The sequence below is a fragment of the Battus philenor genome, unplaced genomic scaffold, assembly GCF_028537555.1.
Source record: "Battus philenor isolate CCGP_79_NKW_IND1 unplaced genomic scaffold, ilBatPhil1.0.hap1 SCAF_21, whole genome shotgun sequence".
NCBI lineage: Eukaryota > Metazoa > Arthropoda > Insecta > Lepidoptera > Papilionidae > Battus > Battus philenor.
The window spans coordinates 9071768-9087286 of record NW_027181684.1 but is presented as its reverse complement, the minus strand read 5'-3'; the positions used below and the strand labels follow the sequence as shown (position 1 = coordinate 9087286).

The following is a 15519-nucleotide window of genomic DNA, read 5'->3' as shown; positions in this document are numbered from 1 at the left end:
AATTTAAGCGGTCTTTGCAAAAAAGTATATTTATTTCTAAACCTACACGTGATATAAACAAAATGGATCAAGCTATATTTTCAGTGTTGACATTCATTGCACATCACTACGAACGTCAGACAAACACTAAGATTTACAAGGATTGAGTATCATTAAATTTTGGAATAAACTTGGAGATTTTGTATATTGGTTACTTTTTATTTTTACTATTAAGACAAAATTGTAGACATGCCTGCGGCGGCTGTTGTGAGTATATCTATGGAATTTAAATTTTTATTTTTTCATTCATACTTACATGTCTAATTTATATATATAAAACTTATTTTAGTTTTCATTGATTATCAAGAAAGAAAATGCCCATGACGATCCTATTTATAGTTGTGAATGGGCACACACTAACATTTCTGGTGAACCTAAGTAAGTTAAAAATAAATATTTTCATTTTAGTTAGTTAAAAGGTAGTGATATTGAAATAATAATATGTAATTTATATGTTATGATTGCTCTTTCAGTACATGTTTTATATTGCATGTTTTGTGCCCTTATTTTTAGAGGACATACAACAAATTTTTTGATCACTGGTGGATTAGATGGACTGGTAAAAGTTTGGTGTTTAGAGAACAACAGGCTGGAGTTGTTTAAAACACTTAGTGGACATTCAATGGCTGTTGTCTCTGTAGCAGTGAGCCCTGATGGACACAGTAGGTATAAAGAAAAGTTTGTTTTCTTCTTACATTTATAATGATGTAATCAATTTCTTTTAAGAAGCATACATTTCCGACAAACACATTCCTGGTAAAATATTTCAACTGCTACATAATACATGGGAGGTTTTGAATAAAACTTACTGTATGCAGACCAATGTGACACCCACAAAAAGGAGTAGGCCACTCCCAATGAGTGCTGCAATGTTTAGAACCCCTTTAGTTGAATTTACCAGAGTGAAATTAGATATATCATTTCTTTTTAATCTTTCTGTATTAAGTGGACAAGAAAATACAGTTAAACATTGTTCATATGGTTATATTTTCCACCTCATTTTGTCTCTCTGCTTGATCATCTTTTTTAGCTTCTTCTTAAAGAGGAGGAACCAATATTCACAATCATCTACATCATGTCCAAACCGTAACATTATATCAGTAGATAACTTTACTCCATAAAGCTCATTACACAATGAATCCAGAATAATTAATTTACTTAGAAATAAATGTAAATGTAAGTGTAAATGTATAATTAATACATTAAATTATATTTATGTTTGTCACTTACAGCTATTGCTTCCACTTCATTAGACTCAACTTTGGTAATTTGGGATTTGACGTCTGGTAACAAAGTGCATGAAATACAAAATGATGCTACAGATATATGGAAGGTTGCATTTTCCCCTGATGGTCAACAAATTGTATCAGGAAGTCATTCTGGCAGAATTATCATCTTTGGAATAGAAAAAGGAAATGTGGATAGAGTGTTGGACACAAGAGGGAAATTTTCTGTATGTGTTGATTGGGTATGTGACATATTTTTGTAAAAAAAATCCTTGAGTGTATAAAATAAAAAAAATGTATAACATAAAAATAACAATATTTCACAATGTAATATACTTTATGTCAGATATGATATACACTTTGTTATTGTAACAGAATCTTTGTATACTTAAATATGAAAATCTAAAGCCTTGTTTATAACAAATAACTTGTTTACCATTTCCATGTTATGTATGAAAATCAAAACATAATTGCAAATATTTATTTATTATTCATTTATAATAAGCTTTCTTAGTTATATGTACCACTGTACATGGGTCTAAAATGAGTAGAAGGATAAGAGTTTTTGCATATTGAAGTTGCTGTGAGAGTTCTGAGAATGTTTGTCTTTAAAGTTCTATTGGAAACTTCTGTGTGGGTAGTTATGTAGTTATTATGATTAGATTCATAGGCCACTGAGTTCTTAGGCCTCTTTTGCAGACGGTCTATGGAATAACAAAGCCTAAGAATGCTTGAGACGGCCAAACCTAGGCATGAACAATTTCTTTTGCCAGATAAAATATATAAACTGGATATGTTATGAACTTTATAGGTATACCTAGTGTATATAAAGATAGAAGCAGGTTTTTTATCTGATTGGTGTAATTTTTTCTATAAATATTGTTTTTACAGAGTAGTGATGGCAAGTATATATGCAGTGGGGCTGTAGATGGGACTGTATGTATATTTGATGTTTCACAAGGCAAGTTAATACATACAACGGAAGCCCACACGCAGACCGTGAGAAGTGTAGCATTTTCAAAAAACTCACAATTGTTTGTTACGGCCTCCAATGATGGCTTTGTTAATGTCTATAACTCGTGAGTATAATTTTAAGCTATTGATAAGTTTGTAAATGCTAGTGTCCAAGGAAAGTAATGTACTAGTCAGACTAAACAGGCCAGTAAGACATAACATAGTGTAAGATCTCATATTCACATACATATTGATTCAAAGGGGCAAGACATTTTGAGGGGTTGACTGAATAAGGAAAGTTTATGCATTGAAAAATATTTTGGTATGCAATTAGGAGAGAGTTGGAAGTAATCATTATATTATGTCATAAAAATAACTTCAGGAAATGATGTATCCTCTTTATATTTGTAAGTAACTTTATCTATGTTAACATGACAAAAAACAACTATTAACATGTATTTTTGATACTTATTTCTATTGTTATTAGTACTTACTTATTTCCATTATTATTAAGATCACCATTCATTTTTCACTATTAACAGGTATTGCTTTTTTTATTTAATTCTTATATAAATTTTAGTGCAAGTGCGAATCTAATAAACAAGATAAAACTTAAGTCATGGGTATTACACGCATGTTTCTCCAAAGACGGCAGTAGAATTTCAGCGGCAACAGCCGATGGGTCTGTATATGTCATTTTGCTTAAGGATATGAAGATATTGAAACATTTTCAAGAACATTCTAATATGGTAAGTCTTATCATTGTTAACAATAATTTTAAATTTATTCTTGATTAATATTTCTTATAGTTGGTCGATACGTCAAGAAAGTAGTAAGTAAGTAATGATGCCTTAGCATTGTACTGACAGGCACCAGCGAGTTCTATGGTGGACCTCCATCAAAAAGCGGCCCCTGAAAAAGTACTGGAGATGGTCACTTAGTAGCTTTAGGTGGAAATCCCACATAACCATGTCGTTCCCCGGAAGAGCAGGGTAGCCTGCTCGCTGTGGAGGTTTACAAGGGAACCCTGAAATTAAAAAAAAAAACAACTTAAGTTGCATTATTAACCGAAAAGAAAGCAACGAATTCGCTTTACTTATATCCGTCTCAGGATCACTCATTTTTAAACTAAAATGTAGTCTGTTTTAATAACAATTATAATAAGAATCATAGAAATAAAACCTTTAAGGAAATTGACAATAAAACTGAACGAAACTCGTGAAAACTAAAATGTACGCGCAACAAACAACATCGCGTTGATTAGTCGGCAAAATATAAAAACAGTTTTGCCGACGGAACTGTCTGCTATACTATCGCGCTTCTTAATTTTGTCAGATAAAATTCTCGGTTGATTCTCTTAAAAGTTCGTTAGAAGTCTAAAAGTTTTGAGGGGTAAATGTTCATATAGTTCATTTGTCAGCAGAAAGATATAAAACTCTATATAATGTGATTGCTCTGACATGTTCAATTAATTTATTTCTGCCATTGGAATACGAGAGGTTCCTGATCGTACAAAGTCTACAGAGACAGATAGTAACAGTAATTCATTTTAATATTTAGTAATCAGATTTTTTAAATGCTTTTATTGACTGTATTATCATTACGTTATATATAGTATATACTGAATCATGATTCATTCTGAAATCATGAATTTTTAAAAGGTACACATTTATTGACAACTTTTACCCCCTTTAAATTTTTTTCACTTATAATCATTCCTCTGTTTAATATCCTTTTTACATTTAGTTAAGTATCTAAAAAAGAGTTAAGTTATGTCGTCAGGTTTTTGAACAAATTGTTGCCTTATATAGTATATGTATTAAAATTACCCTAAAAATAATGCTACAATATTTTGAACCAATTGCCACCCACTGTTAGTGAATTGAAATGTTATTAATGGCATTAATTGTGCATGCAAAAAAGGCATTAATTACCAATGTATCATGGTAATTAATGCTTTTATTGCACACCGCGGTAATAGGGATCCAATGTGAAGATTTTATCTTGTGATATATTTGTGTACAGGAAATATACGTTTATTTTGTTTCAGGTTTGGGACGTCAAATTTAGTCCGTCCAATAAAAAACTGTTGTCAGTTTCCAAAGACAAATGTATTAATGTATATGAATGCCCCATACCTCCTAAGTAAGCAAATAAATAAATAATTGTATTCTGTTGAAATAAATTTATTTGCATAAAAACTATCTTTTATTTACTCTAAAGTAATCGTTTTTTGTCCGCCGCTTGTGGGTACCGAAAAATTTTCTCGAATAACGACCACAAGCAGGTAGACGCGGCGTGGGTAGGCCCCTGAGTGAACGACGACATAGTTAAGGTCGGGGAGATCGTTGGATGAGGATCCACACCAGTCATCCTGATCTTTGGGGTATACTTCTTTATTAGGAAGCGCCTTCGAGATTGTATTTGTAAAAATTTAAAATTAGTTTTAGGCCATCGTAACAAAGCCGTATGATCAGATATAGCCTATATAATATTTGATGTATTATAATAAATTTCATTAGTCTGTGGGGGCAACATTAAGTCACCGTCAGCAGTGCATCGAAACGGGGAATTCCACAGAAATAAAATTATTTTCATCGGTATTATGACAGCAACATTACGTCATCATCAGCGGCGCATCAAATAGGGGAGTTCCACACAAATAAAATTGTTCATTTACGTCGATGTAAATACGGGCGAAGCCCGATTGTTGTTGATACCTCAAAACCCTAAAAGGCCCTAGGAAGAATCCCACAGGTCTAACTTCTTGTAACTGCCACGTTAGAAGCTATGTATGACATGTAACTAGTCTAGTCTCGACACATCGTGTTGCCAGATGTCGCCATGTGTTATTCGATATGTCGCGCGACTGTCGGAACCTATTATGATATTATTCCCGCCGATGTATGTAGCCCTGTAATTTTGCACAAGCATTTCATGTGGAACTTTTAAGCGGAAATTTATCGATATTATGGCTTATGCTACACGCATATGAATTATAAACGTTAATGAACATTATTATGTTATTTAGATTAGAGATAATATTGGAAAAGAAAATGGTTAATCTCTTTTAGGATAGAGAACCTCTCCAATTTTAAATTCTTATTATAGTAAATAAGAAAAACTTTTGTTTACTATTATAAGTAGAAAATCGTCTATATCCTTATATTTAATAAGTGGCGTCTGGTAACTTTTGGCATAGGGTTAATAAGAACCCTAATGAATATAGAAACAAGACTGATGTATGTTTTCACATTGTAATGTTAATATTAACTATAGTATCCACTGTAGTTGTTAGGATTATATCTGCCAAATTTCTGATTTTTCCTATCATATTCCGGCATTCTTAACAGTTTTTACTTCACCGTTCATTAGCTATTGCAAAATTATATAATTCACTGAGTCCATGAAATTAATTGAAATCAAGCCACAGTCCTGAATAACTACCTCAGCTCACTTTTCATTTGCTTACCTAATTTATTATACAGGTGATTGTAAATATACGTAAAAGGATTTTAGGAGATAACGTTAGGCGTAAAGAGGTTCTCTATCCTAATTGAAATAAAATACTTGTGTGTGGTAAACCGAATAGCTGTTCCAAACGGCATGCTTGGAAATCTGTCGCCTGTCAGCAAACGTCAAAAACGATTATTTTCGTGTCGGTTGGGTTAAAGCGGCCAACGAAATTTTAAAATTCAATTGGCAGCTACAGGGTAATCTTTTACACCTATTTACAATATCTGTGTGATATTAGCGACCGTGACGCTTTATTCAGAAATTCTTGTACAATATTCTGCTAAATAATATCTTACTAATTTTCTTTTCATAAATTGATCTTCGTTCATTCTTCTTTGCGTATCTATCTAAGCGTATCGTGGAATAAAGTCCCCCTCCACCACGGAAAAAGTCAGCAAACTGTTATTTATTTGTAAAAAAATGAAAGGTCGCGATGCAAGATTATCATCATCATTCAGTCAATCAATAATTATCATCACGCTATTTATTATAAGCTATGTTTAAATATGTATGTGTGGTTTATGTATATGGTGGAGAGTGTCTATAAGGCATTAAGTCTGCTGTTAAGTGTTAATAAATAAGGGCTCCTTTGAGTCAGAATGCTAAACGCTTATATCAACCCAAGCTACCTATTGGCGGCGCTAAGTCACTCCATGCAGCGTTTGCCTAAGTGACCTAAAAGTCTGGCGGCCTCCCTATCGGAAACTCCGGAAACTCCGAATTTGGAAGCAGCTAGCTAGATAAGTTACGTTAACGAGGTTTAAATTGACCGCCTTTCGCGCTCAGTCTCATTAAATCTGTAAATGCTAGTAAAGCAACAGTGTAGACCAAGATAAAAAGAAAATCAGATGCTGTCTGTACTGTTGTACTCCTTTACAGATAGGCCATATTAAGTAAAATGAAGTGTCCAGGGTCTTGTTCTTAAATGGTATATAGGACCTATGGCAAGTGAACCCACATATGATGTAACCTAATTGCTAACCAGCGTGTCCTGATCGGCTTCAGAATTATTGTCTTGTTGACATACCACGGACTTGGAGTAGCGGCCAAAGTGCAACAGGACTATAACTCATGCGCCGGATGACTGTGGAGACTCATGATATTATTCCCACGGGTGCATAAAGCCATGTAACTGTGATAATACAAGAATTCCATAAAAGCGTTTCATATAGAACAATCATGCGGTTTACTTTACAGTTTTATTTCAAATCGCAACCTTGTTACTTCTTAGGTTATTTATAATTAAAAAAACATTAAACGAAAATTATAAAAAATAATCAATTTTAAAACTTCAGTCAATAGTTCGTACATTTGAGTCTTTGTAAGAAGATTGCACGGCTCACCCTACACTAAGCCGTGGTTCGCCTGAGGGATCTTGATTAATTTTCGGCGCTAAGAGGATCAAGCTTTGGCCGTCTATTACAAATATTCTCGAAACGCAGCACTAATCCCGTGATATTCCGAAACATGGATCCAAAGTAATCGTAATTGTGAAGCCATAGATTAAATAAAACAAAGAAGCGAGTTTCTCTGACAACTTTCTTTTTAGTAAACAGAATAACATGTAGATTTTGTTTTATTATTATTGCCAAACTGACAGACGTTATGTAATAGAAAATTTTTTGCTAGCTATGTGAATAACGTGGATTTTTAAATTGCCTGACATTTTTAAAGCAAGCCTTACTGTATATAGACGGTGTGACTATATTTTAGGACATTGACACTTGACACTTGTTTTTCCGACAGTAGTACTACTGTACTACTGTACTGTACAATAGGCTTTTGATTTAGGTGTTACAAAAACGGATTCTTGAAATTTTAAAATCTATTACCAAAAAGTATTAAACGTACCAGTCTATTAAATTTACGTGGAGATCTCTTTATAAAATAAATAAGTATCTTTAAATTTTAGGTTACCTGTATGTTGTTTAAATATTCTGTGTTTTTATTCTACACAAAACTTTCAGGTTATAATAATAATATTATTTTTATAACAGTACAGAACTTGTGATACTCTGCCATCTGTTCTAGTTTACACTGTATTACAGAAATCAATACAAAAAAAGTTTTCGGGTTTGTTGATATACCTTTCTCTAGGCTTCATAAAATTACTGATTTGTGGTGCAACTGTTTGCGTACAATACACTCGCATGTAGTGTCTTTGATATATCACGTAATAAATTTATGAAGTTCATTAAACAAAAAGTTGTAAAATAACCTTTATTAGGTTATAGAACTTTTATCTAAGATTGGGAACATTCATTAATATTGTATTGCTTGTTGTTAAAACAAGGATAACAAAAGCTAGTGACCACAAAAAACCCGTTGGAATTTATTGTGGGCTCTTCTCAGATCAAGACACGTTTGAAACCCTAACTTTAAGTTGAAAGATGCCTTTATAGGGGACCTTAATTTATTTCTAGTTTATATTAAATATTGTTTAAATGGCATTCTAATCCACACACAAGTGGTCACTGCAAATGTGGATAATTATGTGAATAATTTAATAACAACGTGCATAAGAATAAAGAACAACTTTATCAACATGAATATAATATTAATGTATATATAGGTAATAAATATATAATTTGTAAAATCAATTATTTAATTACATTTAGTTTTTTTAATTTTTTTATTCACTCATTACACCATATATCATAATTTGGTTATGTGCAATCATATAATAAGTTTTACCTTTTAAAACCGGCTTAAATACTTACCTTCATTCGGGCCCGTGAACTGAATGCATTCGCCTTACATAGCTTTATATTAATCATTAATGAAAGCGAGATCTCGATGCTAACGACCTTTTCCTTCGGCGAAGGAATTCGGTTTCGATTTTTGTATTTAATAGTGCGATTTCTTTTGGGACTTTTTCGTATTTTGCAATGTTCCATACACATTAATAATTTTTGAATATACTGGCTCAACACTTATGATAAATATGTTTTTTAATACAATTAAAAATACTATACAAATTAAAAGAATCGACTTTCGACTCGAACAAAGGAGTAAAGGAGATGAACTTATAAAAATTTACGAAATTATGTTGCTTCCTAATGAGAGTCTGTTTTAGATACATTTTAGATATATTTTTTTCAATTTGTGGAAATATTAGAAACATAGTATAAGCTGCATTTCTATTCTAGATATAAATCTAGCATATGAAATAAAACGTGACATCTAAATCTATGTGAATGAAATAACCGAAATCATTATATTGGTAAAGATCTCGAGAATAATATTCTAATATCAGAGCTTCAACGACAACGATTCATAAAAATTATTTTTTTTTTTAAATTAATTAATATCAAAAATCAAATAATGAATCTTGTGATATATCAGGTTACGACTTTCGTAACAGTAATGGATGTAGTTATAGCTAAGTTCCCCCATGATTTTATCGGGTCCTTTGAAGAATAAACTACTTCCACGAAGAAACTTCTCTTTAAGCGCACCCACGCTTGATACTTATACTTATCGAGAAATAGTATTTTTGCAACTGTAATTATAAAGTTTTGCTCTGTTAATAATATGAGTAATTATTTCAATAATTCATAGTAACATTATTTCATTATTTACCTTGAAATATGCCAAAGAGCCCAGAAGTGCCTCCACATTAACCACGTTCCTCGTGGTTACTTTACGAGCCACGGAGAGGTTTATCCTCGGGATTTCTCTACGAGATCATATTAGGAATGAAAGGATCCTTTTACTAATGAAAATAAGTTGCATAGCCCAGCGGATTGGCAAATTGAAATGGCAGTTGGCAGCACGCACAGCGCACGGAACAGGTAGCCGCTGGGACCTTAAGGTTCTGGAACGGAGACCACGGATCGGTCAGGTTAGCGAGAACGAAAAAGGGAGGAACAAGTACTACGATGTAGTCAATAAAATAATAATAAATTCACAAAAACGCGGCAACTGAAAGGTTAATCAACGGAACACAGAGAAGTGCCGCGTTTGACATTTCTTAGTATAATTAAGAAAAGAATTGATTACAGTATAGTTGTTTTTAATACGTATTATTGGTAATACGTGTAAACATTTATAGCAAGTGGATCCGGTTTCTTTTGTTAACCCATTGCGTCTTCTAACAAAACAAGCATTCAAATCTAGTTGATTTTATTTTTAATTCCTTGGATCAAAAGTTTGGTTTTGTTTCAAATAGTCTTTACTAGCTGAGATAGATATAGCCTATATAGTTTAGTTTTAGCTATTTTAACATTATATTTAAACGTTAGTTAAACAAAATATTAGAAAATAAAATGAAAGAGTCTTTTTTTGTTTGGTTCATTCCTTAACAGTTATAAATATCTTCACATAAAATGAAACGTTATATAATGGAAATGATTTCGCAAAATATTTACCAGTAGCAAGCCAATTGGTATCGGCTTAATTTGTGGGGAATTATGCGGCTGGGTCCGCCGGGAAATCAACTTTACATTCAATTTGCCGCCACTGCACTGATAAAAAGCAATCTCTTTCAATTTTTACCTGTGGAAAGTATGAACTGATCGCCCAACTGTAGCGTTTTCAAAATGCTCTCTGAAACACAAAACAAACACATAAACGAATAAATAAGTATTAGTTTCGTATGCAATAATACAATTTTTAACTTGTGTTTGAATTTGTTGTTTAGTGCATTCGTGTTCATGTAACATTTAACTATTTCGATATTTAAGTAAAAATATGCTGATGGCTGTAATACAGTTAATAACTAATACAGCCTCCAACGACGTACTACAATTACATAATAACTAATTAAATTAAACTAAATAAATAAATAGAAATACATTCACTTCGCCTTTGATTATTTGTTAGATATATCACGGTATACTTTGTCCTTGCGATTGATTTTGACTGCTTACTAACAAAATTCTTAGGAATATTGTATGTATTTTCATTATTTCGGTCCAAACAAACCAATGTAATGTAAAATTATAGCTCTTTATGTATTAAATAATCACAAGGTATTACAAGGAAATTGACATCTTGCATAAGGTGTTTCGAATTCTTAATAATACGTTGACGCTTATATATGGTTTAAGATAAAAAAATGTTTTCATGGGGGAAAAGCATTATCGATGATGTCAATGGGAACACGTTCTGCGACAGCATAGACAACAGACAGCGAAGTGGTAGTAAAGTGTCGGTACCATAGTCAAGTGCTGCATTAGCAAGTTCACAGTCGCTCAACAAGTCATGGATAGGGCTATCTGTCCTATGTTCGGGAGTTCTCTACGAAATCCAATCAGGACTTAGCATATCCGTAGACGAAAGTAAGTAAAGGATATCCGGCGGATTGGCAAGTTCAAGTTGCAGGCCACATAGCGCGCAGAACACATGGCAGTTGGGGCATTATGATTCTGAGTGGAGATCATCTATCGTGAAGTGCAGTGTAGGATGGTTTCCAACCGCGCCTGTTGGAAATCCACTGGGGAGGTCTTTGTTCAGCAGTGGCCATTATGCTGAAATGACGATGATGATGACCAACGTTAAGATTACCATTATGATCATCTCGTGTTGCATGGTCACGCACAATGTGATTGTTCGTAATGATAGCGGATCACCGTTAGAGGCTTAATTTTTTAGGACAATTGTAAAAAGATCATGAAGTGAAAGTAAGGTAAAACGTCAAGATTTGGGCGTGTAAAACCAGATTCTGTGACGATAGGATGGGTTAAAGTGCATTTCACAATTTTTAATTGATTTCATATAATTTCCAGGACTTTGAATAGGTAGACGAGTGGCAGTTAAGGTATAGGTACAATTTACTTAATCTAATAGCAGTACTGAGTAATGCGCTGTATTGTGACCCACGCCTCGCATGCTGTGGCCGATCGGAGGTATCGTTTTCGTAATCACGGCACTGCCACTAGCTCGATTCAATGAGATGAAATCACTATGCGGCCTATGAATAATTCAAGTGCGGTCCACAGCCCCGTCCACCCCGCTTCCGCACCCCCGCAGGACATCGATATAAAGTCGAAACGGAATTGTTTTATTTACATTTCATTTCAACGTGATGCGAAGTGATTAATGTATGCGGCTTCTGCTGACTATTTCGTAAGACAAAGTGCAGTGATAAACTATATCACTGTTAAACGAGATTAACCATAATATCGTAAAATGAGACTCTAAGAGGACTTAAACAATTTTTTTTTCAGAGAGACTAAAACAATATCAAAATACATATATACAACTAATTGTCCCCTACTCGCTTCGGGTGACGTAAAATATAAAGAGGAATATCAAATTTTGACCCCACACTATCTTTTTACAATTATTTCAAAAAATTAGTTCTTTGTTGATCTCTTCTTGACAAAAGGATTATTTACATAAAATTACAAGTCTCTAAACCTTACTTACGGCTGTAGAGATGTAATGAAAAGTCAGTACACAGTTGAATTTTTTTTATATAATGCATTTCGATAGACTACTGAGTCTTTTTAAGCAACACGTTAAATTAAAAAAAATCTTTTAAGGTGACTTGATGATTCTTTCAGCTATTGTATTCAAATGGCTCCTATTTATTTCACGGTTGTCTGCACCTATGTTGACTTTTTAAAATGGATACAGTTGGTAACACTTATTTAATATGTAGGAGAATCAAGGTGACGAACATAGTTCGACGAATTGCTACTCTGAAGTGGTCGGAAAACATCACTTGTATAATCGACGGCAGTTGTGGCAGAAAAATTCTCGAGTGGCGACCACCAGTCGGTAGTTGCGTCGTGGGTAAATCCCAATCAATCCAATAGGTGGACCGGTGGATGCCATTTTGCGGGCGGCGCGAGACTGGTGATAGAGGCGACTTTTAGGGAAGATATGCTTGGCAGTGGGCACCTATTTTTTTTTTTTTTTTTTAAATGACCCCCACTATTGGGGGCCTCTCGTTCCCCTATCATGAGTGGGACAGGGACTTAATCTTTTAATATAATTTTTTCACAGAATTTTTATTGTCTTTCTCTTCTATCGTTCTTCACATAATCTTTCAGTCTTGTCTATCTTTCATGTTACATTTCGTCTTTCTTTCTCATTCGCTCTATTCTTCTGACATTCTTCCCTTTTTTCTCCTTTTTACATTTATAATTTTAATTTCATTTAACATTGTTTAACATTGATCTTATACTATTATTTTACATTTTTGTTCTTCTAGCTTTTTATTTTGTTTTATATTTTTTATACAATGTTTGTTCTGTTTCTGTCGATGGCTTTTTTTGCGATTTCTCGACATAGGGATAAAAATGTCTTTTTATTTTCGCCACTGATCAGGGAGGGTATTGTCTCCTCCCTGACTTGAATTCCAGACCGGCACTCGAAGCCGAACCGGAGTCCCCCGAATGCGGGACACCGGGCCACAAGGTGGATCACGGTCTGGTCCACGCCCGGTTCACAGAAGCACGAGGGGTCCTCCTTGAGCTTAAACCTATGAAGGTACTCAGAGAACCCCCCGTGCCCCGTGAAGAGCTGGGCCGAGACCGCGTCCACCTCGATGCTGCGGAGCACGCGGTAGGCCGTGGGCACCTATTAGTTCATGACGATGATGGTGATAATGATGAAAGGATTTTATATTTTAAGTTCTTCATAAACGATTATAAATTTTTGCGTAGCCTAGAGGTATGAAGTCATTATTGACTGTCAAATTGTTTTTGTTAAATGTATTTCTTTTGTCATATTAATAAATATATCAACTCCAACAATTTAATGACAACGATCAGATACAGTGCAGGCGACCTTAGCGACAGGGAAAAAGAGGGTTTAGGGGCCCCGTTGGGGACTGCAAACTAAAGATATGATATGCTTTATTTTGCAGTGTTTGTATCTCATATTTCTCTATGAAAATGTGAATGTGTAAATTGTGTATTTATAGAGTTAGAAGCATTTACGATAACACTATTAATCAGCTATGCCATTAAATAGTCGATTATAAATGAACATACAGCAAGAATAATAGGGTACGTTATGTCAAAACTGGTAGTGAAATTTCAATAAATAATTTATTATTTAAGTCATAAATAGAACAACTTCAACAATTCATTGGTAGCAATTTAGTGGTGGTAGGAGATGGCAGGGGAAGAGAAGGTGACTTGTGTGAGAGGTGCAGAGTATGCGACCTTTGCGGCTGGAGCGGCATAGGCGAGCTTGGCGACTGGTGCAGCGTATGCTACTTTGGTGATTGGGGCGTAGGAGATTTTGGGGGCCGCGTAGGTAACTGGTGCCGGGGCGTAGGCGACCGGGGCGGGTGCGTATGCGATTTTGGCCGGTGCCGCGGTGGGGTGTCCCTCGTAGCGCACGACGGCGTTGAAGCCGCTGTCCTTGTCGACGGAGTAGTCCACGATGCGCTGTACGCCATCGGGCTGCACCAGTGAGTAGGAGCCGTGCAGTGTGTCGCCAGCGCGCGCCTCCTGCTGCTGCTTAACGTCACCGCTTTGCGCGTCCTGCACCGAGTACTGGAACTCGTAGTGTGCGGGCGCTTCAGGCTCTGCGTACGCCAGCTTGCCCACGGGGACCACCGGCAGCGCGCACGCAGCCACGGCTAGCGACAAGACGACGACCAACTGCAACCATTAAAATTTTAGTAATGAGCCATTAAAACAAACACTATGAAATTTAATATATTCTATATAAATGTCTAAATAACTCGTAATTTTAACTAGAAAACATTTAAAATAAATATTACTCGAAGGATTTCTCTTATTAATTTTATTTAGTTTTGTAAAAACGCCAGTATAAGGTAAACATATTAATGTGACGAATATTACGAATAAGGTAATAAAATATGTTTTTTTTTGTCCATAAACCGGAACTCTTGTGCTGAGATGAAATTGTCAATATCAAGCGTATATTCGATGCTAATACATTAATTCATTTGCGTTTTTGTGTATTCACTAGTCAAGAAATAGATTAATACTTGTAGAAGTGAAGAAGTATTCTTCAAAATCGCATAATTAACCCTGCGAAAGTCTCTTTTAAATTGTTAATTGATGTATATACAGACTTGTGGTGAACACACTCTTTATGATAGAAGCCACCCACTCGTGGTACAACTTCTGGCGCATCAGTACAATAAAAAATAGTATAATAAACCTTTTATTGCTGTCGGTTTTTTTTATATTCGGCACTTTAAACATAATTTAATTCTTGCTAACAAAGAAATAACAAACTAGGAGAGTATTAAGAATTTTTTTAAGGACTTAACAAATATTTGATAAAATAAGAAATAAAGCAACTTTTAACTTTTATAATGACATATAGCTTATTAATAACTTGTCAATTATTTTATTCAGTTTTTTAATTTACCTTAGCTGCCATTTTGAATTGTTATTGGTTTGAATGTTGTAGTGAGACTATATTAATTAACGAACTGCGACAGGTTTTATACTGAAGCCATGTCTGCAACGACATAGCCCCGCGGACTTTAAAACTGAGCGGGAATCAACAACGGCTAAATTGAAACAATCGCGCTTAAGTTAAGAGGTTTAAACTTTTGGCAATAATTTTTGGTTTTTGGGATGTGAAGTTATGGGTATTCGGATATATCGGATCATTCGATAATCTATTATATCTTACTTAATTTTCCTTCAGATCCAGAGCATATATTACATAAAAATGACCGTTATGAATCGGTGATATATAACAAACATCTCTACAAGTCTTTAATATTTTAAGTAATTATTTTAACCTTGGTCGCAGTCCATTGTACCTGTGAATAAATTCATGACCTAACGCCCGCGGCGAAATTCTTTAGACCCAAAATACTCGACGCAGTTGCAGTATA

At 34.4% G+C, this 15519-nt stretch overlaps 2 protein-coding genes across 3 annotated transcripts; one reads left to right on the top strand and one right to left on the bottom strand.

Annotated features, from left to right (window-relative positions):
- Positions 1-120: 120 nt before the first annotated feature.
- On the top strand, positions 121-4395 carry LOC137923327 (superkiller complex protein 8-like). 2 transcript variants are annotated; one of them, XM_068766549.1, is made up of 7 exons: positions 121-246; positions 329-417; positions 553-701; positions 1272-1492; positions 2157-2344; positions 2800-2968; positions 4270-4395. In XM_068766549.1, exons 1-7 carry the CDS (start codon positions 229-231, stop codon positions 4366-4368), a joined length of 933 nt encoding a protein of 310 aa, XP_068622650.1. In that variant the 5' UTR covers positions 121-228; the 3' UTR covers positions 4369-4395. The 2 variants fall into 2 exon arrangements, with proteins under 2 accessions (XP_068622650.1, XP_068622649.1); XM_068766548.1 differs by having other exon boundaries at positions 1272-1507.
- Positions 4396-13789: 9394 nt separating this feature from the next.
- LOC137923497 (cuticle protein 7-like) lies at positions 13790-15053 on the bottom strand. Its single transcript, XM_068766757.1, has 2 exons — positions 15042-15053; positions 13790-14299 (listed from the first exon to the last, which is right to left on the bottom strand). Exons 1-2 carry the CDS (start codon positions 15051-15053, stop codon positions 13790-13792), a joined length of 522 nt encoding a protein of 173 aa, XP_068622858.1.
- Positions 15054-15519: the final 466 nt, after the last annotated feature.

Bases quoted from the DNA above. Each gene is read 5' to 3' on its own strand.
- LOC137923327 (XM_068766548.1), top strand. The intron at 418-552 runs GTAAGTTAAAAA...CCTTATTTTTAG, and splicing joins AACATTTCTGGTGAACCTAA to AGGACATACAACAAATTTTT. The intron at 2,345-2,799 runs GTGAGTATAATT...TATAAATTTTAG, and splicing joins TTTGTTAATGTCTATAACTC to TGCAAGTGCGAATCTAATAA.